We start from the raw sequence: 25,447 nt of genomic DNA on the forward strand, positions 1-25,447 counted from the left end.
AAAGTGAAGGTGAATGTTTTGCTAGGTAAAAGTAAAAGACCGGACGTCCGGTTTAATATACTCCTATTTTTCAAAATAAAATGTTCACTATCTTTTCATTGTACTGTAGGTTGACGGTGGGATATAAAGGTGCCACTTTTGCTCAAAAAGTTGAATGTAGACTCCTTTTTTTTTTTGCCGAGAACAGGTGTTTTTCATTGAAAAAACCAAAAAAACCAAGATTGTGTGTGCCGCATTTAATGGTAATTTGAAAACAGGTTTTCGCTAAATGTCCTTTGCCCCATTAGTGACATAAAATAGATGTATGCCTGAAAAGCTGAAAAGCCACACCTGGACAGCCACTGTGTTAAAAAAAAAAAAAAAAAAGAAAAAAAAAAAAAAAGAAGAAGTGGGCACGAGCCACATATAAAAGAGTCTATTAATGGTTGTGAGAGGCCTGGCTTGGAGAGCTTGGAGATACCTGAAAAGCTTGAAATTAGTGCTTGGATAATATCTAATAATGAAACCAGTACATCAAAAAACTAAATGTTCCCTTCGCTGGAGAAACAATTTCTATTAGTCACGCTTGGTTAAATCCTTCATTGGCTGATAAATGTATAATGGTAAACGACTGGAGAGACAGGCCATGAGTTGACCTCTAAATTCTTCAGATTTACACAGTCGTTACCCAATGTTCAATTTATGAGGGCAGCACACAGAAGACCTGTGATTAGGCTGGATGTGCATGTGGACTACAATCATTAAAGACCTAAAACGTTATCTAAATTGTCCAAAGGTTAAGCATGAACCCAATGTGCTATTTGAGTCCAGGGAGTAAAACACATGACCCAGTTGTCAAAGGAGGAACTGAGATTACATGAAAAACTGATGGGGCCTCTTACGACATCTCCTTGCAGGAAAGATAGACTCAAAGTCATTCTAAAAAAAAATGCATTCAAAACGTGTTTTTCTTCCGTTTTTGGAATACTTTATTCTTCTTGTTTCCATACTTTTCCAAAGTACACAGTCCTTGCATAACAGAATAAGATGGGGGAATGGATGGTAATAATATAAGTGTCTCATGAGTACTTTATAAGTATAAATGCTTTAGCATTAATATTTTGAAATGGGTATTGCAGTTAACTGTTACTGGAACATTACAACAGCAAATAACAAACAATTAAAACATTTAGACAGAGTGCTACAGTCTGTGTTTTTATACTGCAGATCAAGGCAGGGCAGCAGAAATGTCTCCTGAATATAATTCTTAGAAATAAGCTATGAATAGTACAGATTAACAGTTTGAATTTCTAGAGCAACGATTCAGCTCCAATTAGTTAAAATGGCAAAATACTTTATCAAAAATATGCTATTTTAATTGTATGCTTTCAAATGATTTGCTTGCATTTGGATTCAAATCACAAACGTTTTGAAAGCAAGCATACACACGTACAAAAAGGATCAGTGGATGAAATAATGCTGACTGCGGAAATGTAGAAAAACTGTAATGACACAACAGGACTGCTCAAAGAGGGCAAAAAGCACGAGCCTTCCAGATTTCAACAGGGACCATGTACACACCACACATTATCGATTCATGGTTTGGTTTATTCTGAGAGCATGGAATACTCCAATAACATATTATATATATTGAATAACATGATGGAAATGCACAAGAGATTCCGCACTGATGAATGCAAGCATCATTACAGTACATCTGATAGGTTTCATATTTGCAAAGTTCCTGTTAACACTTATATATGTCGACCACAGGTGGATCTTAAAGGACAAGGCTGGTGATGTTCTATATTGTTGTCATTGTCAACAAATCCCAAGTCCCAAAACCAACAATGCTTTCGTCCATCTCTCTAATACTGTCCAACTAATCTGTGGGCTCTGGCCCCCCCGAGCCCATCGGCTCCAAATGAAGATGAAATTCTTTAAAAATGGGCTACAAATATATACTTTCTTTCTATTTTATTTACTTTCCAACAAAAAAACTAAATTACAGTTTGTTGGGGACTATTTTAAGCCATGGATTGATACACATTTGGCAAACGTACAGTGTAAGAATGATGTATGTGAGATCCACTCAAACTTCAGTGGCCATGTTCATCATAATGAAGGAACATGTCACCCAGTGCAACAGCATGGCTCACTGATGCATTTTAATAGGTTTTCGACAACAATGGCACTCTCTGGCACAGAGGCAATATCCATTGACAATAAAAAAAAGATATAGAATATCACCATATTTCTCCTTTAAATCAGTTCCTGCCATGCAGAAACTGAGACTATGTCTTGTGTGAAGACAAGCAGCATGTTTCCAGGTGCTGTTTGCCATCACCATGTGGGTGAACATGTCAGCAGTAAATGACAGCGCGCGCGCACGACACTCAGGCGAGGTTTAAGATCCTAAAGAGGAGAGGCACCACACAGACACAACTAAAACCAACAACACTGTAGACAATGTAACGGTACGGCAACTCTACTTTCATGTGCTGCCTCGCCTGTCTCACATCATCCGAAGGCAGCTCAAACAGTCGACATAAGAACGGAATAGTCACTGCTTTCATAACCATTCTCGTGACGAGGAGGGCAGCGACTCCGATGAGGAAGCGCAGCAGGGCTAGAAACACCAGGCTGGTGGTCATTGGTGGTAAAGTTAAAGGAAGTGAGGAGAGAGGTGGATCCGCCAGCAGCCCCAGCTGATAGTTCACATGGGTAGCCAGAGCAGCTCCTGCCCCGGTGCCCAGAGCCTGAGCTGTATCACCTCGAGAGGTGCTCCAGGAATCCAGAGAGAAAGCAACAAGTCCCAGGCTCACGTGTGACACAATAATCACAAGGGGAGCATAGTGGTCCATCATGTAGAAGCTGTCGATCTTGTCCAAAATTGGCTGAAAGAAGGCTAGAATGAGAAGGCTGTACAGGAAGCCAGTGATTACCTCCTGCAACACAGGGACATAGATCATTGTAAACCAGGAGTACACGCTGTGAAAGCCAATTCTGATAGTCTCATACTCATATTTGCAAGCTAGAAAATACTACCTCGATATACCCACGGCCTTATACAGCATATTGATGTTTTAACCACAGGTTTAAAATGAGATGTTAAAATCAGTTTCAAATAAATAAATGGAAATACTTTTGACCAGGACATAATTTAGGCCACTGACCAGCTTTCCCCAGAGTCATTAAACCTCTTGTAAAATCATGTGAGCTGCTGACTGACAAACAGGTGTTACTACTGGAGGACTGCAAAGCATCTCCATAAATAAAACAATATCTACTAACATCAGATGACTGGCCACCAAATGTAATCTGACCTTATCTACTGGCTTTGATTTGTTTATTGGCTCAGTTTATCTTCAATGAATCATAAAATTCAAGCCCCATGTAAGTTATTAACATGAAAAATGGGGCATGACGGCATGTTGTACATATTAATATAATGTTTACATGTAAAAAGAAAGAATGTGTCTACTTACAGAAATGGAAAACATGAACAGGTTATTTCCAATGTGATGTGTATATGTAAACCTGGTGCTAACACTATCGTCCTCCATTATATCAAAGACATGAAATGCAGCATCGGGTATATTTGTGTAATGTCAGCATTTACAACCATCCGAGGTGTGTGTGATAATGATAATATAAGATCAATGACAGGTTGCTTTGCCTTTTGTTTCCCAGAGACCAAGGTGAGGTGGACCTCATTAGTGAGGGACTGTTTATTTCATATTTCTTTAACATACTTACCAGAATAGAATGCATCCCCATGTAGACTCTGCTCACACAGACCAGGACACTCCAGCTAAGAGCCACAGAAAAGCCAAAGAGGAAGGGGTACTAGGAGAGAGAGAGCATTAAGACAAGCTATTAAAAAAATGAATGTAGAGATTAGAAAGGTGGCTAAAGATAAGCCTTCAAAAAAATACAAAAATCCAGGTCATAGTTTTCTGACACAAAGAGCTTTAACAGTGGACTCATGGACCCTTATTGCAGGACTACATTTTTCTTAACATCCTGCTGAATAAGACCAGAATATACAGTAGAATTTTGGGAAGGAGAAGCTCCAGTTATCACCATCCTTGGCAGAGCATTAATGGCAATATGTTCAATTCACATAAAGTCTCCTTGACAGCTCACTGTCAGAGGACATGCGATGTTTCAGAAAACACAGTGCATAGTCCATCTACAAAACATTTAGCTGATATCTTTGAAAGAATCTATGCAAAGGTCACTGAGTGAAAGCAAGAGTCTACAGCCAGGAGCTGTGAGGACGGACTTTGGCACAGAGGTGCGCAGAGCTGAATGCTCATGTCGACGTGCGAACATGCTCGCAGTGACGATGCTGACATGCTAATGTTTTGCTGGTGTAATGTTGACAATGTTCACCATCTTAGTTTAGCATGACAGTTGGCTAACGTTTGTTAATCAGCACAGAACAAAGTACAGCTGAGGGCGATGGGAATGTCCTCAGTGTTGCATTTATTTAGTCATTAAATAAAGTATTGGAGAAACTAATCTTTTGAACTGATGATGGCCCTAAATGTTAAGGGATTAGCATAGGAATTACAAACCTCGTGGGGCACATGGATATCTCTACCAAATTTCAATTTCACTGTATTTGAGTCTGAAGCAAAGAGGTTCAACTTCACTGGAGGCACACCACTAGCACAGCTAATAAGCATAGGTCTAACACTGTTTATCTAACACTAAGAGTCTTCCTCTTGCCCTGCAAGCTGTTTACAGTCTGACTGCATCTTATCTTAACCCCTTTCCCCGAAATGTTTCAGGTCCACAGCCTTAGAAATCACTGAACTCGATGACACCAAGGGAGTTCAGGGGGTTCAGACAACTGCCTGTATTTGGTTCAAAAGCAGCTATGAGATTTGGGGTTCATAGTTCATGGTGTGAGTCGAAAAATTCATTCAGTCATTTTTTTGAGAAACAGCATTAGTACCTCTTTTTTTTACCGTTAAACATATGGTGCACAAGATGCAGGGGCAAGCTGATTTAGAGATTACTAAAGAATTTTGAAATACAGGATTTACATGTGGACTAACAAAGGACAGGAATGCATTACGCATCATTAATGCATCACTTTTCAAAAAGCATGGAGGCTGCTCATTCTTGTGAGGAGTTGCAATCAGGGCTGGGGGTTGACAGCATTTTATGCAGACTGATACTACACTGCATACTTTTCTCTCTTAACTCCCCATCAGTGAAGCAGAGACACTCAGTGATGGGGAAAGTGGAGTTCTCTCATCCTTACTTTGATCATTTGCATTGCTGTCCATTGATACTTCAGATCAAACTGAAACTGAATTTGATTCTTACTCCTCCTCTACATCACGTTCACTGGTCTCATTTCTCTCTGACAATGCAGAACAACGAGTCTCTGTTTATCTGAAAAACAAAGCTGCCTCTGCACGCCTCACCTGTACTTCTGACACACCCTGTCGTGTATTCTCAGTCTGTTTAAACAGAGGAATGTTTGCTGTCCCCACGTGAGACTGGGCAACAAGGATTAGTAGTGATTTAAAGGCAGCCTGTGCTTTTTCATTCCTTTGGCCGGACTAACCCACAGACTCTCTCTGGCACTGAGGGGCCATGGAGAAAAATGTCATGTGGGCTTTTCATTTCTTGCAAAGTCAGGTGCCCTGTGTGCTTCTTGGAACTCTGGTCTTTTTTTGTTTAGTTTTTACCTGAACAAACATATAATATACTGAAAGATGTTGGATGTGGAAAATTTCTCAACATTTGTAACTAGGGCTCTTGGGGTCCTTGAATGTCTGGGACTTTGGTGCGTCTGGCCACCTTCCCTGTGGGTTGTCAAAACATGTTCATATCCTGTGCATCAAGGCCAGACCACTGAATTCTAATGCAATGCGAAGAAAGAAAAAAAAAACACTGAGGCAACTGTGATATTTGTTGATTTAAACGTATCAGGTTGTGCCAAGTAATCTGTAATAACACATTTCCAGTTCCATAACACGTATTACCTCAGAGCCGGGTTATTGCTGTAGGGGGCCCTGGGGCTGAAAATGAGCTGTGGGTCCTATTGAACCCGCTGTTCCTCCCACTCAAGTGCACTGTGAGCAGCGTTTCAAAAAGTCTCCATTTTAGGGGTTCTGCAACAGCAGAGTAGTGTGGACACTGGGCGCAAACAGAGCCAAAAATGACCCATTTTAAAAAGCAAACGGACTTTAATGGCCTCAGTGTATGTGCCCTGTTGCATTTAAGTGCCCGTTATGACAGCTGTGTGTTTGTGTAATTTAATGCAAATAAGAAGCATGTGAGCAGAAAAAATAATCACTTTTCTGATGAATGAATTAGTTGATAAAATGTCACAAAACAGTGACAAATGCCTACAACAGTTTCGTAAATACTAAGTTGATATGTTCACATAGTTAGTTTCGACCAAGCCGGAATCCAACCCCAAGGATATTTAGTCTCGTGGCAGACCAAGAAAAACAGGAACCAGTGCATTCTGGACATTTTTTCTTTGAAAGTAACAAAAAAGGTTACTGATTACAAACCTGTTTCTGTCAATTAATTAATCGGTTAATCGACTCATGCAAAACATTGAACCTGGAGCCTTCGAGGCCACCTAAGGGTTTGGGGTACTGAGTTGACCCCTTTGCCCTGGTAAGGTCCAGGGCAGTCCATGTCTCGAGACATCCATTTTTACATACATTGACTGCAAGCCCTTGTTCTCACCTGTATTTGACACTTTGAGTGTTTACGAAGGTGCTCACCTGCCACCGTCCGTAGGTCAGCATGAAGAGACAGAAGGGTATGGCTGTCCCCGTCATGGCGTGCGTGGACGGCATGCTGTACTCGGAGTTGTAGAAGACCTCCACCTTCACCACAGGAGGGGACGCCGGCCGGGACCAGCGGACCATATCCTTGGTGGACTGTCCCACGAACAGGTTCCAGGCCCAGACGACGATGAGTCTCCGGCTGACCAGGGCGTCGATGTTCCAGAAGAGGAAGGGGAAGAAAACGATGAAGAACATCTCGTTGCCCAGCTCAGTCCCAAACGTGAACAGGTAGAACAGAAACTTGTTGTGGATCAGGAACTCTTGACCCACGTCTCCGGTCAGGGAGTTTTTCCGGAGCGGCTTCGCCCTGGCGGAGTCGACATCACCTCCTGCTGTTGCCCCATCAGGCCCGACGGCGTTGTCACCCTGCATCCCGTTAACCTGCGGCGCGGTCGCATCCCCGGTTGCTCCATTCCCGACACTGACGTCCGAGATTTGCCCCCCGTGTTGCGCTCTCTTCCTCAGCCCTTGAAAGTCCGGCTCCGACTGTCCACTGTCCGGCTTGGTTGGTTTCACCGGAAATGTCCCTTTAACGCCGCAAAAATTTTGAAACCTCGCTACATGGCGGGGGTCTTGGAGATAATTACACATCTGTACAAAAGTCTTTACAAAGTCGTTCGCCATGACTTCCAGCAACAGTTAATTTAAAACACACAACACTGTTCCGTCGTGAAAATGAAGCTCATACTCATGGAGTGAGCTTAATGAGAAGTGGAGCTCGGCGGCCGTTGCATTCCTCTTAACGAAATAAAGAGGGACTTAACGTTAGCGAACAGCACGAAGCACTGACACTCGTCTGCTACCCGGTGACCACATTCAAAACACAAACCTTGTACACCGGCGTGGAGGTTTTCAACGACAGCATCCAAAGTCCGTAACAGTTAACCATTACTTGACGGTATATCCTAATAAATAGAGCCACCAAATAACTGCGTCAGGCCGTTATATCCTGTTGCAACTTCTTCTTCTTCGGTTCAGTTTCTTCTTCATTTGAATTAATGTTAGTCGGTCAACGTCCAAAATGTTCAAGTGCTACCCCTGCTGGAAGTGTATTGAATTACATATGTTTAAAAATAAAAATCCCAAATCAATATTGTCTCAAAAGTATTTGTACCTACAGGTCGATGACCGGTGGTGGACGAAGTATTCAGGTACTTTTCTTCAATATAAATACTACAACGTAAAACACCCCATTATTAAAAAAAAAGTCCTGCATTCAAAATTTTATGTATTATTATCTGATTCTTAGTATCAAAAGAAAAAGTACACATTACGCAAAATTCTTCCTTTGAGATCATGACCAAAGTCTATTTATTTTTATTTATTTATTTTTTTTTGGATTATTATGAACATGTAAGCAGCATTTAATGTTGTTGCTAGTCAAGGTGGAGCTGATTTAACTACTTTAATCTGTAAGAATGCCTGATATTTTTAACTGATTATATGTTTTTGTTTTTTTGTAACATGTTAATCCACAAAGTGACCTGTAATTATAGATGCAACATAAACGTAACAGAATAAAAGGTACCATATTTATCTCTGAAATGTAGTCAAATAGTTCAGTATAAAGTAGCATAAAATGGATATAATCAAGTTCAGTACAGATATCTCAAAACAGTATTTAAATTCTAGGTGAACGTTTTTTCTTGATTTTTTCCCTTGTATACTTCCATAGATAGTTATATGAATACACATATATTTCTAGACAAAATAGCAAAAATTTCCAGTTATATTTTAAACACTTTTTTCTTTCTTTTCTTTTCTTTTCTTTCTTTTTTTTTTTTTTTAAGTAACTGGTCGAATGGAAGATTATTCGTTACGGATAGCGGGGAAAAAAATGGGAATTGTAGGCCCTGAGGACATTATATACATGATATATAAATAAATCTTCAGATCTTTACTTATATCAAAAGCAAAAACAAAATTGAAGTCCATACGAAAATATGAGAGAAATTCCAGGCCAGTCCAGGTATACAAGTCTGAGAAGCTAGAGACAATAACACCAGAACAACACCGGAAAACCATTAGAGTTTCCTTCAATATAAAAGTGTCAAATTTATTTATTAATTTATTTTAAATAATAATTTAAAAAAACCACAAAACTGATGTGATTCTCATATAATATTTGTCCGAGATATATCCAAAAACCGATCTTCATCTAGTGAGTAAAGACTGATCCAAGTTGTCTGGTACATGTTTTTGACTCATCCTGTCATTCAGGCTCATGACTTCTTAAGTGTAGACCAATGTGGCTGTAAATGTACTGTGAAACCAACAATTTGGGGATAATGATTACCATTTCCTCAAATTTCACATTAAATAGGCTTCAATTGTACGTACGCAGAAAAAAATGCGAGGTGTGAGGCTTTTAATTGTCTTAAAAATCCCGGAAGTAGTCTTTATAATTCTGTGTAACTTGACCCTTGTGGTTTGCGCTCCGGTCGGGCAGACAGCGGAGGGGGGTAGTTAAGATCAGCACGTCCACTGAGCAGCTGAGTCTCTGTCCTGAACCCTCATAATGCATGGGGGCAAGAGAGGACTGGTGGCTCCGCAGAACACCTTTTTGGAAAATATCGGCCGGCGCTCCAGCGGTGAGTTTTACTCAGAAATAGAAACAAGAATTAGAGGATGTTGATTTGGCATGTCAGTCAAGGTACCACACAGGGCTGCATGGGATGCTGAAGTAAAGCCGTAGTCATGTTTATATGTTTTTAATGGGAAGCAGCATCAACTTACCCAATCTTATATTTATTTTTTTGTACTTTCTTTTTTACAGCTACCAAACAATGCAATATATGCCTCTACTGGATTAAGTGATAAGTCTCATGTCTAAACTAATAAGAATTAAAAAGATAAAACCAGAACAATCACCTGTTCTTAAAGGGCATGAGTATAAGAAACTTGAGTTTTGTGAGGGAAACGTTTTGGTGTGGCTAATTTTGTTTTTATTTATTTATTTTATTTATTTTTTTTGTGTTTGGCTTACAAGTTGCATGTGTCCTGAGAGCTTGTATGTGCCTGACACAGTAAATGAATAAATAAATAACAATAACAATACAGCAGCTGTTGCAGACATGCCGGTCAGAGGCAGAGATTATTTATTTATTTTACCTGGAGCCCAGAAGTGCTCATGCATGGCGCCTTTTCAGTGACAATTGAGAGGAAATTTGCCTTATCGATTTTTGTTTTTACTTTCAACACTCACGTGAACATAAACAGTGAGGCATCAGTCAGACATCTCTAAGAGAAAATAACATTTTCCTTCAGAGGATGTCATTCATGTTCACGGTAACTCGGTGGATTTTTATGTTATCTCCTGTAGGAGTATAGTCCCAGTGAATAGTGTGTTGTTTTGCTGTAACATTTATTAGCATTTGTCGTTTATGCTCCAGGTAATATCCTCATTAAAAATTCATTTTTGGATTGACAGTCTGCATGGCAAACGACAGAGTCAAGAAACAAGAGCAAAGCTGAGTGTGCGTGACATTGAAGGTTTTCATTTCAGATACAGATGAAAGTGCGTGATGTCAGACACACTGTAGCACAAAGGAAGAAAATGCAACATGAATTACATTTCTGAGAAGTTCTTGCTCACCTCTGTCTGAATCTCTCAGACGCTGCATCCCTGCAAAAGCCTTGCAAATGCATTCATTATGACATAAACTCATCTGACACTGCATGCAATACAGATGCTTTAAGTATGATGGCTTCAGTTGTGACCGTTCAGCGTCCTCTGCGTTCTCTCCCTCTCCCTCCAAACTGTTGTAAAGCTGGAGAACTTTGCAGCTCCTCATTAATATTTCATCAACATTAAGGGCAGAACATAAACATTTCATCAACAACTATTTCTGCCCACTGACTCGTCTGATTAGCAATGTTTACTGCTGCTTTAAATATTAATCATCTAGTTTAGTAATTTATGGTTATTAACAGAATCTTAGTTGTGGCAGAGTTTGCTTTGTGTAATATAGAATATTTCAGGTAGAGATTTGAATATATGGAGAGGTTTTCTCTCAATCATGACACTGTAGGAGTTATAGGAGACTCTAAATTAAAAAAAAAACAAAAAAAACCCTCAAAATATAAGATTTAACCAACTGTTTTCTTATTGAAATTGACAATGCGATCAGCAAAAATCAGTCCAGGTTCAATAAGGTTGCAGTTGCATAACTCAGGTTGTGATGATTGTAAGGATGCCTCTGCCCTCACTGACGAAACACCCAAAAGTTGATCAACAGGTGCAGTTGTGCGCAGGTGTGGTGTAATTTCTATGCTTTGTTGCAGAAACCAGTTTCCTGTTGGGAAACGCACAGATCGTCGAGTGGCCGGTCGTTTACAGCAATGATGGATTCTGCAAGCTGTCGGGATACCACAGAGCCGAAGTCATGCACAGGAGTAGCACGTGCAAGTAAGATGCCTTCTGCAGCATAATGGCCTGCGTGTGAAGATACGCGCTTTGCATCAGGACTCATCAAGTGATTGATACTGCTGAAGTGAATACTGCACAGATCTGAGTGTGCAGATGCTTTGTCTGTTTCGTACTGAGGACCAGAAATGAAATAGTACTTGATCTCGTTGTTGTGATGACTGATTTGCAGCAGTAATATAGATTTAAAGACATTTCTAAAAAGTCCTCTTTAGTTGCAGCATGTCTGTCTTTGACCCTCTGCCTTTCTTTCCTCACGATCAGCTAACAATGCTCCTTTTTGCTTCTCGGTTTTCTTTCTCCTTTATTTTGCAGTTTCATGTATGGTGACCTGACCGATAAGAAGACTATAGACAAAATTCGAAAGACCTTTGATAACTATGAGTCCCATTTCTATGAGGTGCTGCTCTATACAAAGAACAGTGAGTATCACTGTTTGGTCCTGAGTTCTTACGGAAATCATTAAATGCACGATAAAAGTAAGTAATTGTACAAGTGTCATTTTTCTCTCACAGCTCTCGTTTTAATTGTCTCCTATAGGAACACCAATATGGCTTTACATGCAGGTCGCCCCAATCAGAAACGAAAACGACAAAGTGGTGCTTTTCCTCTGCACCTTCAGAGACATTACTCTTTTCAAACAGCCGATTGAGGATGAAGCAACGAGAGGTATTCTGAAATCTGTTGTTTATCCACTTCTGGCATTTTTCATCCCTTATTCCACATACAAAAGGGTTCAAACAGGGATTTAAATGAAGTGAAAGTCTCGTTAAGGCCCAGCCATTGTTATCAAAGCTCAGTGTTACCCTGTGAGTGCATGCTGGGTGCAGCGCGGCTGAACGTCTCTTGGCATGCACGAGTGGCCGTGACTTCACTGACTTTTGTTTCCTGGTATGTAACATACAACTGTCCAGGTGTTGTGTGTGCGGGTCAGTGAACAGTGGTCTCTGTGGGTCGAAGCAGTGCCATGTCCCAGGGGATTAAGTGCGCCACTAAGACTTTTACATGCATCAAGCAGAAATAAAGGTTGCTCAGGGCACACGGAGATGTTAAATGTATGAAAACACTGATTATACACAGAGAAAATAAATGAATATCAGACCCTTTAATGCAAAATGTGCCAGCTGCTTTTAGAGTGAAGATTTGAACACCATCAAGCCTACTCAGCATGCAGTATATGTGCTATCACACCGTCATTATCTTTGGGTTGCTGCATCATTTTGTATTGTTAATTATGGGGAGGAATATACTTGAGCATTTACTCAAAGATACTCTCAAACAAATGGATTTTAGCGCATTTATGTGCTCATATCAGTTCCATTCTGTGCAGAAATGCATTTAAAAGTCTGGCAGGATGATGCATTAAAACATGGGACATTCTGAATGAAAATGTGCTGTGTGCCGACATTAAACTGTGCGTCGTTTGGTCTTGAAGCAGGGTGGACGAAGTTTGCCAGACTGACACGAGCACTGACCAACAATCGTAACCTGGTGCAGCAGTTAGCGCCGCTGAGCAAGACTGAGGTCAGCCACAAGCCCTCCAGACTGGCTGAGGTGAGCAGCATCCAGAAGAAGAGTTTTTTTATGAATGCCATGGTTCTATTTAAGATTACCTCATATTGCAGTGATTTCTGTCCCCATATTGATTTTTGATGGTTACGATGGGACACTTTCCATCTGGTTCTGTACTCACATGGTGGTAAATGTTCCCCCTCAACGAAAGGCTCTTCAGCTGGGATCAGACATTCTCCCTCAGTACAAACAGGAGGCTCCCAAGACCCCCCCACACATCATCCTCCACTACTGCACCTTCAAGACCACCTGGGACTGGATCATCCTCATCCTCACCTTCTACACCGCCATCATGGTCCCCTATAACGTCTCCTTTAAGACAAAGCAGAACAATTTGGCTTGGCTGGTGCTGGACAGCGTGGTCGACGTCATCTTCCTGATCGACATCGTGCTCAACTTCCACACCACCTTTGTGGGTCCGGCCGGAGAGGTCATTTCAGACGCGAGGCTGATACGAATGAATTACCTGAAGACGTGGTTCGTCATCGACCTGCTGTCCTGTCTGCCCTACGATATCATCAATGCCTTCGAAAACGTGGATGAGGTGAGTGACTTTCAAACCTCTTCCTTAAATGGAGGATGATTTTTTTTTATTTATTTGTGCTGAAATAGCTCAGGCATTGTTATTTAACATTGCATATAAATAACGAGACATTTCTGATTGCCTGTCTCTATAAAGGATGCGATCACATCTGCGTCCTCAGCAAGTCACCTCCGCGAGTCTTCACACTTCCACAGGAATGCCACACGCACAGAAGACTCTGTACTCCCAGTAAGGAAATCCATGTTTTTCTTTTAACGCTATTACAATCAATATTCTTCATGATAACAAAGGATCAAGTGACTACACGTTGTGTGAAAGGAGTCGCTAATAGTGACAAAACCACAAGGAGTCACCATCTGAGTTTAACATTTCTAGCATCATCAGTCACAGTATTTAGAATAAAGACAAACTTGTCCGCCTGTCTCTCACTGCAGGGTCTCAGCAGCCTGTTCAGCTCCCTGAAGGTGATCCGCCTCCTCAGGCTGGGCCGAGTGGCCCGGAAGTTGGACCACTACCTGGAGTACGGAGCAGCTGTCCTCGTCCTGCTGGTGTGTGTCTTCGGTCTTGTGGCCCACTGGTTGGCCTGCATCTGGTACAGCATCGGGGACTATGAGGTCATCGATGAGACCACCAACACCATTAAGACAGACAGCTGGCTCTACCAGCTGGCCCTGAGTATTGGGACTCCTTACCGCTACAACGCCAGTGGAACAGGGCAGTGGGAAGGTGGTCCCAACAAGGACACGCTGTACATTTCCTCTCTGTACTTCACCATGACCAGTCTCACCACCATCGGCTTTGGCAACATCGCACCGGCCACGGATGGCGAGAAGATTTTCTCCGTGGCTATGATGATGGTGGGCTGTAAGTACTTTCCAACATTTGGCACTGTGTTTACTATTTATTCCAATCATCAGATGCATTTTGATTGATCTGATGTGCTTTCTTATCATTGCAAAAGTTTCAGTCTTTACTGAACCGCACATGACATGAGACAGCAACTATGGAGCAGGACATAGAGATGTTTCATTATAAAGACAATGAAGTCACACAGCCGCCTAATACAGATACACACAAGCTCTCTGCTTAGAGACACAGTTTCCATTTCACACCGATCGTTCCTGTTTCCTTCAAAGCCTCTAACAAATAGCACAAAGCCTACATTTATCAGTTGCCAGTGGACGGTTTGTCAAGTGAAATTCAAGTGATGCTTTTCAAAAACAGCTTAAATCAAAGTGACCTCTGTTTTTCTTCCTCACTGGACATACAGCACAACCTTGACAGTCCAGATAAATCTACGTAAAGGACAACAGAACAGCAGCTCTGCTGTCGTTTCAGTGGGGAACAGTATGAAGGCGACATTTGCTGAAACACAGATCGTTAGATTGTGCAGAAAATTGTCTCCAGTGACTGTTAAATTATTATGTTGCCATTAGACTACTGCTTCTGGTTTTGTCATTCAAACCATGTCTGAGCTCGGTCATACAGGGCTAATATTTAGCTATAGCTAGTCCAGCTAACTACCACCAAACTGCCCATAAAGAGTGTTTATTTGCCACTTGTTACAGCGACATAAGCTACCAGTTTACGTAAGCAGCTGCAGATGAGATGGCCATTTATAATTGGCATATGCCTGCAGAACAACATCTGTATAGCAATGGCCACTTGTCGATCTCTCCAACACTCTACGGCATATGATACATTATCCATTGATGCTGTTTTTATTTCATTGATGCGTTCATAATATGCCAGTAAAACCTTGCAGGAGCTCAAACAATCTGAATGCATTAGCTTGCATGTGCTCCACAGCCCGGCTGGCTGTCTGACAGCTGCCAGTAAAGAAACATATGGTGTAGATGTCGTACAGGTTCAGGAGGGCCTGCGCACACGCAATGTAAATCAGGCCCAGTGTGATAAACACATGGCTGGATAAGTGAGCGGTGCAACATAGATCGCTGTATGCTAATTTAAATCACTTTATGTTGACACATGCCATCATGGATAAATGTATAAATACATTACATATACAAACAAGCAAGCAAGGAACAGTGTGTCCTAATGCGTTGAGCCTATTTTTAGCTGCTGTCCCATATAGAAAGGAGCTTTTTTTTAAAAATGTATATCTTGTTCAATCCAAACAAGAAAAAAAAATCCTTGTAGTAGCATGTAGCTCAATAGGTTGTGAAGGAAAGGATCAGCTTCAGATCATAACGTGTTCAGAGCTGATTCATCGCTGTAACGTAAATTTACTTTATCCGTCAGGGACAATACACATAAACTGAGATCAATGTTCCACATTTAGCCAAATGTCGCAGCGGGGCAAGTTAAATAAGCATCATATATGTGATTAATCCAAAGAAGAACAGCTAATTGCTGGATTTTATTCACCTGAAATCTGGTTGAAATGTTGCACTCATAAATAAGTCTTTACTCTCAACAGTGCTGGGTTATCCACAGGCTCTCTTGCCTCGTGTAATTCACATTTAGTTGCAGCCTCAGTGTCTGAACCACCAGGGAGAGTTTAGGCGTCGGCTCTGCTGATAATAAAAAGTGACATGTTCAGCGCCCATCACAGCCTGCTCTGTGAGGGTCTGTCTGAAGGTTGGCCATCACCGCCCTCCATCACAGAACCATTGTCTTGTTGTTAATTCACTCTCACTGAAATTATTCGGGCCCTGTATGTGTTTAAACTCAAGGAATAAATGTTTTTTGTTTTTTTTTTAAATTTTTCTGTATTTCTATATGCAAAACATGAGGGACACATAACTGCTTTCATGCAGTCAGCTGATAAAGAGTCCAGGTGAAAGCCAGTACCTTTGTTTCGTTACCAAAAGAACTTACTGTGAATTAGATCAAGATCCTGATTATTACGTTGAGTCTTGTGTAACATGGACTCACAAGTGATGCAGCGTTACAGACCTTAGCATGTTGTATAACACTACAGGCTCGTAAACAGTCGACACTGACCTTGTATTTATTAAAATTACCTGTAATTTAGGGATTTGTGAACATATTTACCTCATTTCACCTCCCAAAAATGTTTCATTCACAAAAGTTAGCCTGTGTTCTCCTTAAAAATGGATTTATGTGAAATAATATGAAAGTCCAGCCTCTTTTGAATGACTTTGAACCGCTTCACAAAAATAGAAATCTATTTTTATGCATTTGTCTGTATTATTTCCATCGCCCACTCGCAGTTACAGTAATAGCTTCACCTTTAGTGTCACCGCTTCCACTGTCTTTTCTTACTGTTCCTCCGTCACAACTCGCCTTCGCGCTCTAACCTTTGACCCGCTCCTCTAAAACAGCATGGAAAGTGATGCAATAAAAACAGTGAGGGAAACCCGAACTGACAGCCGCGCTTCAAGGTTTGTACTTCCAAAAGTAAACACCCAGTTCTCTGGTGGTGTTTCGATCACGAAGATCACTCAGTCACACTGAAGTGTCGGGTTCAATTACGGCCGACAAATCTCCTGCTACAGATACAGTAATTATGCGAGAGGAAGAGGAGAAAGGGAGAGCTTGCCTGCAGGCTCGGGTGTAGTAAAAGGACAATGAGCCATCACGTTAGATATGTATCCTAACCTCTGTGATCATGCTGTGGCGACTGGAGACGACTCTTTCCTCTTGAGTGGGTAAAACCTCACGATAAGAGATACTGACTGACTCTTTGAGGTCACTGCAGCGCTGCAGCACAGTACTCTCACTGAGGAAATGTGCATTATGAATTACATTATAAAGACTCATTATGTGTATGTGTGTGTGCATTTACTGCTCAGAGAACTATATCTTCAACCCAATTAACTGTATTATGTTATTCTGCTGTGATTGTAGGCTGCATGTACAGCACAGTAAATTATGACACTAAATCATATTATTTGCACTGTGGCCAAATGAAGGTCACCACTGAAGCTTCATTGTTTACTTTATGGTTGTGTTTCTTTTTTACTCTTAATTTTTCACCTCAAAACTCAATTGATTTAATAATGATTTTATTAAAGGTCCAGTCTGTAGGATTGAGCTGGATCATGTGGCAGAAATGGAATATAATTTTCATAATTACCTTTTCATTTGTGTACAATCATGTGAAAATAAGAATTGTTGTGTTTTCGTCACCTCAGAATGAGCTCCTTATATCTACAGAGGGAGCGGGTCCTCTTCCACACAGTCCACCATGTTGTCTCTGCAGGGTGACTCTCGCATTTTTCATGTTTTTAGCTGCAACTGTCAGGAAGTGTAAGGCCAGAAGTGTTCATTCCGTTGCAATCTGCAACCTCACCGCTCAGTGCCACTGAAATCTACACATGAGATCTTGAGGGAAAAATGAATAGATAATGGGCTATAATATATGAGGGTGTTTGTGATAGATCATATGTAGTTAGTTTATAGTGTTTGTAGTTTGAGGGAGATTTCAAAGCGTTAAAACCCTGTAAATTATTCCAAAAACATGAAAATGATCCTGAATGTAAACCTTGTCAGGACCTTAATTATTCAGTTAGAAATGAAAATCTACAGGGGAAATATTAATGGATAAATGGTTTGTTGTCATGTTTTAATCAGTTTTAAGGTTATTTTTACCCCTTAATTACATGCATAAAATACATTAAAAAAAACCTGATGTTTTAATCCATTAATGTTTCAATAAATAATTTCCTTGCTCAGGTTTATCCCCCTGAATTTGGTACAAAGGTACAAATTAAGTGGTACATGTAATGTTGCTAAGTAAATATTAAGCGTACCCAACACCCAAAATTAACCCCAAATTTGGGGTGAAATACCTGAGGACCGTTTGAAATACAAATCCTATTAATATGACACTTCTTTGACCTGAAAACATTTTAGGCCAAATGACTCATACAGTAAAACGTGTTCATGCTGTTTGTAATGCTGCTTTGTTTTCGCCTGACTTTTGCTCCTCGCCTCTTTTGCTTTAGCGCTGCTGTATGCAACCATCTTTGGAAATGTCACCACCATCTTCCAGCAGATGTACACCAACACAAACCGCTACCATGAGATGCTCAACAATGTGCGCGACTTCCTGAAGCTTTACCAGGTTCCCAAAGGTCTGAGCGAGAGGGTCATGGACTTCATCGTCTCCACCTGGGCCATGTCTAAGGGCATTGACACAGATAAGGTATTATCATGGATCCGAAACAACTCTCAACAAGTCAAACTAATATACCAAATATATGCTGTAAGTATAAATGCATTAAGTAAGAATGGAGTGTATCACCATGTGCTGATTGAACAGAGGTTTGTAGAGGCTTCACACGTGTTTTAAGTCCAAAGTTAAACTGATGCACAGCTCTGTCACTGACTGAAGTGAGAGTGCTATCATTTTAAACAGCATCATAAAAAAGCCATGGGTGGGGTTGACAGGTGGATGTGGCAATGTGAGCGGTAACAAGCCTCAAAGGTCACAGCAGATTACTGAGTGCACCCGCTGACTCCCCTTGAGACTTTGCTGCATCTTGTTCATTAAATGTTAATAAGCGATAGTTGTGTTGAGCTACAGCAAAAAGATTGATCATTTTAATCTAATCACCAATATTTCATGGGTGCAAGACACCCAGGTTTTATAATGCACGAGCCCTTGTTTATGAAAGGCTATTAAATTCTTTACTTATTAAGGAAGGAATCCTTCCCATGGATGAGGACATGTTTTAAATTTTATGAAATGATTTTTCTCCTCGGAGAGCACCAGAAATGACATCACTATTTGCTGGGATTTCTAACCCTAACGCACTGAAATACCGCCTCTGCTTTACATTCAGAGCCACGTTGCTGTCTTACTGTAATTCAGCTGCAGTCAAAGTTGAGCCTGGCCTTAACTGCTTTGAACATGCAACCTTGATAAGCATATATGTCACCGTCTCTCTCAGGTTCTTTCAATTTGTCCCAAAGACATGAGGGCGGACATCTGCGTCCACCTCAACAGGCAGGTGTTCAACGACCACCCGGCGTTTCGTCTGGCCAGCGACGGCTGCCTGCGCTCTCTGGCTGTGGAGTTTCAGACCACACACTGTGCACCCGGAGACCTCATCTTCCATATTGGAGAGAGCGTGGACACCCTCTGTTTTGTGGTCTCCGGTTCACTGGAAGTCATCCAGGATGACGAGGTCATCGCAATACTGGGTAATCCAATATAATATTAGGAAATAGACAAGGCCATGTTTTAACAGTGCCTGTTGGTTTAGATAACACTAGAGCAAAGGTCGTCTTTTACAGTGTATCCTCTACCTGAATAAAGCTTTTTTTTTTGTTCACTATTACGTCATTCTGTTCCCCTTCACTTTTCTATCAAACAAGAAATGTTCATGTCAAAGCATTTTGACAAAGTGATACTGTCTGGCTCCCTCCAGGTAAAGGTGATGTGTTTGGAGACGTGTTCTGGAAAGAGACCACGCTGGCCCGGGCTTGTGCAAACGTCCGAGCTTTGACTTACTGCGATCTGCACGTCATCAGGAGAGACGCTCTGATGAGGGTGCTGGAGTTTTACACGGCGTTCGCCAACACCTTCTCCCGCAACCTCATCCTCACCTGCAATCTACGAAAACGGGTAAAAATGACTGATTTAACTCCTTTTTTCTGTCTTTATTAGACAGCAGAGGCAGACTGGAAATGGGTCAGAGAGAGGGGAATGGACTTTCTGTTGTACTTTACTTTTTCATCTTATGCAACTTTAAACTTCTACTCCACTACTGTACATCTCATTAGCAGATATTGTGCTTTCTATGATTGATGAGCTGGCCATCACAACTCACAGCTTAACCTGCTTTGGAGACTTTTTGACCTCCATAGTTATCAACTGTGCATTGTTGCTCCTTCCTGACCAGAGGCATAGTTGTGTCCATGAGTCGTGTTGAAGCGGTTCATCAAAATAAAAGCCCTCTGGTATTTTAATGTTCTTATTTAGGACGTCAAGAGGACACAAATGCACATGTTTTAAATATTGAATGGGTTGTGCCCCCCAAAAATCTATTCATAGAGTGCATTATACTAACAGATAGTGTGGCACAACATGATTCAACAACAACCATGAAGTTACTTACTGTAAGTGGATACAAAAAGGGAAACTCAGTCTTTAATTAACAAATGAAAATTACAAACCTACAACTTGCTCTGCTTGAATGACCAGTGTGTGAAGAGGATCAATTTAAATTATTCTGCATGCGAACACTGTCTCAAGTGAGATTTCAGAAGCTTATCGAGCAATAGAGTGATCACCAAAATGTACTGAAAATGAAAGAAGACTGTGATTAATATTTAATGGAGCTTCTTCGAGGCTATACATATTAATCCCGGAAGGCACTGAGATGTATTGCTCTTCAGTGTTGATAGTAAGTTGCTCATATATTCAATAATATCATCCTATGGGATCAACATCACATAAATTCTTAATGTGAATTCCCTTTAAAGACAGTCAGGCTCATGTGGGTTGCTGTGTTCTTTGTTCAAGGCCGGCTTATATGAAATACTTCTGAGGTTCGAAACAGACGTGTGCACTTTTATGAAGTAATTAAAGAGAATCACATTTTCCTAATACAATATAATCTCTGTTTCCTTTAGTCGTTTGACAACAGTGTGTTTACATGCAGGTCTCAGTCTCAGGGTTTATAATGACTTTCTAGTGTTTTAAGTAACTGACTTTTCTAGTTTCTTATGGCTCCATTATATAATCAAATATAACGAAATCAAACAGCCTCAGTGAAGCAGCTCTAAATCTAAACAATTTCAAGGCAAATTGTGGCTCCATGTTGAAAGATTTATGGCTCATACTTGTAATATATTGAATAAAAATAAAGCCATCTATTATTCATCTGAGCAGCTTTAGAAAGTGTTTGTGCTTGCATAGGTTTAAGATTGACTCTCTGCCCTCTTTGCTGTTATGTGTTCAGTGCATGAATGTGTGTCTGAACTGCACCTAAGCTATAGGTTAGAATCAGTGCAATCATTGCGTTGTGTTATGTGTTATTCAGCAATGTTTTTAACCCTTTCCTTTTGGTTTCAGTGGAGTTTTTTTTGCATTTTGTGCACCTGATCTGGTTAAACTGATGTCTTTTTGACTTTAAAAGTGCACAAGAGCTTGTCAGGTTGAACAACTCTGCTCATGGGCACCTCAGTAAAACTGGATCAGGAGTAGACGAAGACTTGGCTTTGAATAAAATTATCTATGTTACGTAGTTATCCTCGAGTTAACCCTCTCAAACAGCCAACATAGGGGATCTAATCATTAATATGACTGTCAAAAGGATTGTTTTAGTGCTTTGTACTCAGGTGTTTCAGATGTGAAAATAATTTGGAACTGTTCATGAACTCCAGATCTTATTGTATTCACAGTTTCTTCACAAATGTAGATTGAAATGTTTGCAAAGTCCAAGCGAGAAAAGAATGCGAGATGCTGTGTTGTATCAACTTTGCCTATCTTTATCCTCTGAGGGAATCGTAAACTTTCAGGAGCTCGATATTGCTCCATTATTTCTCCATTAACAGTTTCTCTTGTGCATTGCTGCTTCCAACTCTTTAATATTTCAGCATGCGTAGCAGGCCTAGATGGTTATCCTTGATTTAATACTACATTATGCTCTATATGTACGATAGATTCTGCTGAGCTCTACTATTGTAATTTAAATGTGACCTCTGTGTGTACATCCCACATCATTGTCCTCACGCACAAATTCTCCTCTCTTGCAGATAATCTTCAGAAAGATTGCTGATGTGAAGAGGGAGAAGGAGCGCGAGAGGAACGAGGTGACTCTCTCCATTCCTGACGACCACCCGGTCCGCAAGCTGTTCCAGAGGTTTAGACAACAGAGAGACGCTCAAACACCAGGAGAGGCTCACACTTACTTTGATCATAACTGTGTGCAAGTGGAGCAGCAGCAGCACCATCACTCCGACACAAACTCTTACACGCCGTGTCAGTCTGTATCTTCTCAGCAGCAGGAGTACAGCTCTGTGGTACAGAATAATGCACTCTGCACAGGAGGAGGGAGTGTAGGCGGCATGGCTGCACCTCCACAAGCATTTGTCCATGCTGAGGAATCAGAGCAAAGCTGCACACAAGAGGCTGGAGAGTCTATCTCGAGGCCTCGTGCAGAGAATCAGCTTTGTCAGAGGGTCAGCAGCCCTGCACGCAACAGTGGTGCAGGTGGAGCGGGAGCTGTGGGTGGTGCAACCAGCAGCAGAGGTGGTCGAGGCTGGGCAAAGTTTAGAAACGCCACTTCTGCTGCGCCACCGCCTCCTGCCGTCGAGCAAGAAAAGCAGCCACAGAAAGCAGAGGAGTGGCCTGCAGGATCCCAGTCGTCGGAACAGTTAGCAGCCGCTAACAAGACCCGGGATTCAGAGGAGATGGGGAGCGCAGAGGGGGGCCACAGCGCCGGAGAAGCAGGTGAAGAAACAAGCGCCCTGCACAAAACTGACTCCTGTGACAGCGGTATCACAAAGAGCGATCTGCGCATCGACCGAGCCGGAGATTCAAGAAACTCCTTTGAAAGAAGCCCGATGGAAAAGAGCCCGATGGAGAGGAACCCGTTTGAGCACAGCCTCGGGGTCGACCCCCTCAAACACTCTTTTGTTCAGCCGGCCTCTGAACAAGTGCTCCTTCAAACGACCCTGCACGAGGCCAAGCTGGAGCTGAAAGGGGACATTCAGATCCTGAGCGGCCGCCTGTCAGTCCTCGAGTCTCAGGTGAGCGAGATCCTCAGGCTGCTGTCGGTAAAGAGAAGACTCTCACTGCCACCGACTTCTTCCCCGAAGGCCAGAATGAAAAGTCAGGACTCAGTCGCCGCCCCTAAGCCTGTCACACCGGAAGCAGATGATGGGCCTTTCTGAATTTACTGATTTGAAAACCCTGAATCTATTAAAAAACAAAACAAAAACAGATTTATAGAAGCACCAGTTTGCATGTCCTGCTGGACTCTGGCCTGCCAAAGACATTTCTTGCATTAAACACTTGACTGCATGCAGAAATCCCTTTCATGTTACCCGAGCACTACAAAAACCCAGGGATTATTCAACAAGACTTTGATTTATGAGGCACTTTTGTGGTCCTGTGTATGCTACGTTTGAGAATGCCGAGAAAGAACAGGAACAATAGATTATCAAATATGTAACACTATCGAACAGTAAAGTTAGCTCGTCCATGGTTGAATGCTAACATTAGCTGTTGTCTAGCAGTAGTTAATGGGTTATCAAGTATGTTGCTTTACCTTGAAATATTGCCCCATGTCCCTCCAGATTTTCACTATCTGTCATCTTTTCAGTGGCCGATCAATTGGAAAGTGGTGAAATGATAATGATTTGTCAGATTCCTTATGTTATATGACTTGCAAGCAGGAACACCGAGAACAGCATTAATGGCATATGAGCTTCCTACCTCGAGTGTGACAGTAGAGGAAAATGGCCACCGTGTCAATATGGTCTATTATTGAGCAAAGGGGAAAAGAAAACCCCACTTCTGCCGTTACAGCTAGGAAATCTGTTCATTTTTCTAAGCATTATGTGTCATGTATGACACTCCAATGAAGGCTTTTGTTGAAACGTCACAGCCTGATAGGACGATGACTGAAAATGTTGTGGTCAGGTCACTCTTTTTCAAACATATTTTGAGTTCAGTCTTTTTGTAAAGCTGTCATTTTCCTGCCTTTTAATTTGCAGTTTTTGGTGGTACTCCTTCCCAAAGGGTGAAGCGAGTGAGCCAGAAGCTCACATATCAATGTCTCCCTTTGTCTTATTGAGCTGGAGATTCTCAGTTTTTTGTTTTTTGTTGCCGATCGTCAATGGGGACTACCTTTAGAGTTCTTATTTATCAGGTGATAATAGGTGCCTTAATAATGAAGCCTCATTCAGAGTTGTTTTGATGAGACATTATCAACTCTTCATAGTTTTTGAGCATATGTTTTATAATACAAATGTTAATCCTCCACTATGCATTCCTTTTATCAGCAGCTCCATTCCCATGCATGTAAAATAGGGATACTAACACAATAACGGTGGTTTAATTAGAGATTTTTACTGTTAATTATCATGATCGCAATTTTCCTGTGAAAGATTTATTTTCCTTCATTGAGACGTGAATATTTCAACAGGTAATTGCTGCAAACTCGCTGCGTATTCCTTCATGTAACTTTGCCTCTTGCTCAGGTATATTTAAATGGATTTAAGTATTTACTTCTGTATGAGTGAATTTATCTTTGTCTATTTGTGGTATTAAATAGCAATGCAAGTCATGTTGTTAGAAGAAAGAAGATATGAAATGATGGGTCACTAAACACTGCTATGCAAAACTTAAATGAAGTGACACTTGGTGGTGCAAACATTTGGATTTATGTTCTTCTATTTGGATGAAATGATGCACATGAGCAAACAGCATGGTTACAGTTTTAGTTCATGATGTTCTCAAGTTTTCTGTGTGACTGTGAATCACCTGAGGATGAAATGTAAGGGTCTAAGCATGTGAATCTATTTTATTTTAGATATGATCCTGCATGCATCCAGGGGAAACTGTCAGCAATCAAATGAATAATGAAAACTGATGCCTGCTCACCATCTGTTGTTCAGTCTCCTCTGTTATGCAACACAACAGTCAAGTCTATGTGAATGAAAAGCATTGAAAACTGCAATACGCAAGCTGTTTATGTTTCACGTTTATGTGTTTGTTGATCCAGGTGAGTCAAAGCTGTATTTGTGAACACGAACAGTTGCTGTGAAGCTGCTTCATTGTGCAATGAGGCCACCATAGAGAATGTTTGTTGAAGCAGAAAAGGCTTGAGCCTCTAAACGAACCTTTTTGCTCCAGTTCTTTTCTTTTAAAAACATTATTTTATTCAGTAGTTCAATAGTAGACAGGAAACGTGTGGAGGGCAAGAAAAACATACAACAAAGCACTGCTTATTGTCCCTGCAGAGTTAATCACATGCTTTGACATGAAAATAATAGCTTATAAATTATTTCCACTTTTTAAAGCGAGTTCAAAAGCCTGCAAGTGATGATATTCCGTCCACGGTGCCCGACTTTCATTTCAATGAACAATAAATACGCACGGTGGCGCAGCAGGTAGTGCGCGTGCCTCACAGCAAGAAGGTTGCTGGTTCG

General features: G+C 41.2%; 2 protein-coding genes across 2 annotated transcripts; one reads left to right on the forward strand and one right to left on the reverse strand.

The window, feature by feature from the left end:
* Window positions 1-952: 952 nt before the first annotated feature.
* Window positions 953-7,785, reverse strand: LOC143336458 (sphingosine-1-phosphate phosphatase 1-like). Its single transcript, XM_076756657.1, has 3 exons — window positions 6,744-7,785; window positions 3,739-3,828; window positions 953-2,927 (listed from the first exon to the last, which is right to left on the reverse strand). The coding sequence occupies exons 1-3, from the start codon at window positions 7,431-7,433 to the stop codon at window positions 2,376-2,378; spliced, it is 1,332 nt and encodes a 443-aa protein (XP_076612772.1). The 5' UTR covers window positions 7,434-7,785; the 3' UTR covers window positions 953-2,375.
* Window positions 7,786-9,287: 1,502 nt separating this feature from the next.
* On the forward strand, window positions 9,288-24,792 carry LOC143336667 (voltage-gated delayed rectifier potassium channel KCNH5-like). Its single transcript, XM_076756931.1, has 11 exons — window positions 9,288-9,400; window positions 11,094-11,217; window positions 11,551-11,657; window positions 11,776-11,904; window positions 12,674-12,789; window positions 12,959-13,351; window positions 13,786-14,215; window positions 18,286-18,485; window positions 19,234-19,486; window positions 19,714-19,910; window positions 22,046-24,792. The coding sequence occupies exons 1-11, from the start codon at window positions 9,328-9,330 to the stop codon at window positions 23,183-23,185; spliced, it is 3,162 nt and encodes a 1,053-aa protein (XP_076613046.1). The 5' UTR covers window positions 9,288-9,327; the 3' UTR covers window positions 23,186-24,792.
* The last annotated feature ends 655 nt before the right edge of the window (window positions 24,793-25,447 follow it).

This window comes from Chaetodon auriga, chromosome 18 (assembly GCF_051107435.1).
Source record: "Chaetodon auriga isolate fChaAug3 chromosome 18, fChaAug3.hap1, whole genome shotgun sequence".
Classification (NCBI taxonomy): Eukaryota; Metazoa; Chordata; class Actinopteri; order Chaetodontiformes; family Chaetodontidae; genus Chaetodon; species Chaetodon auriga.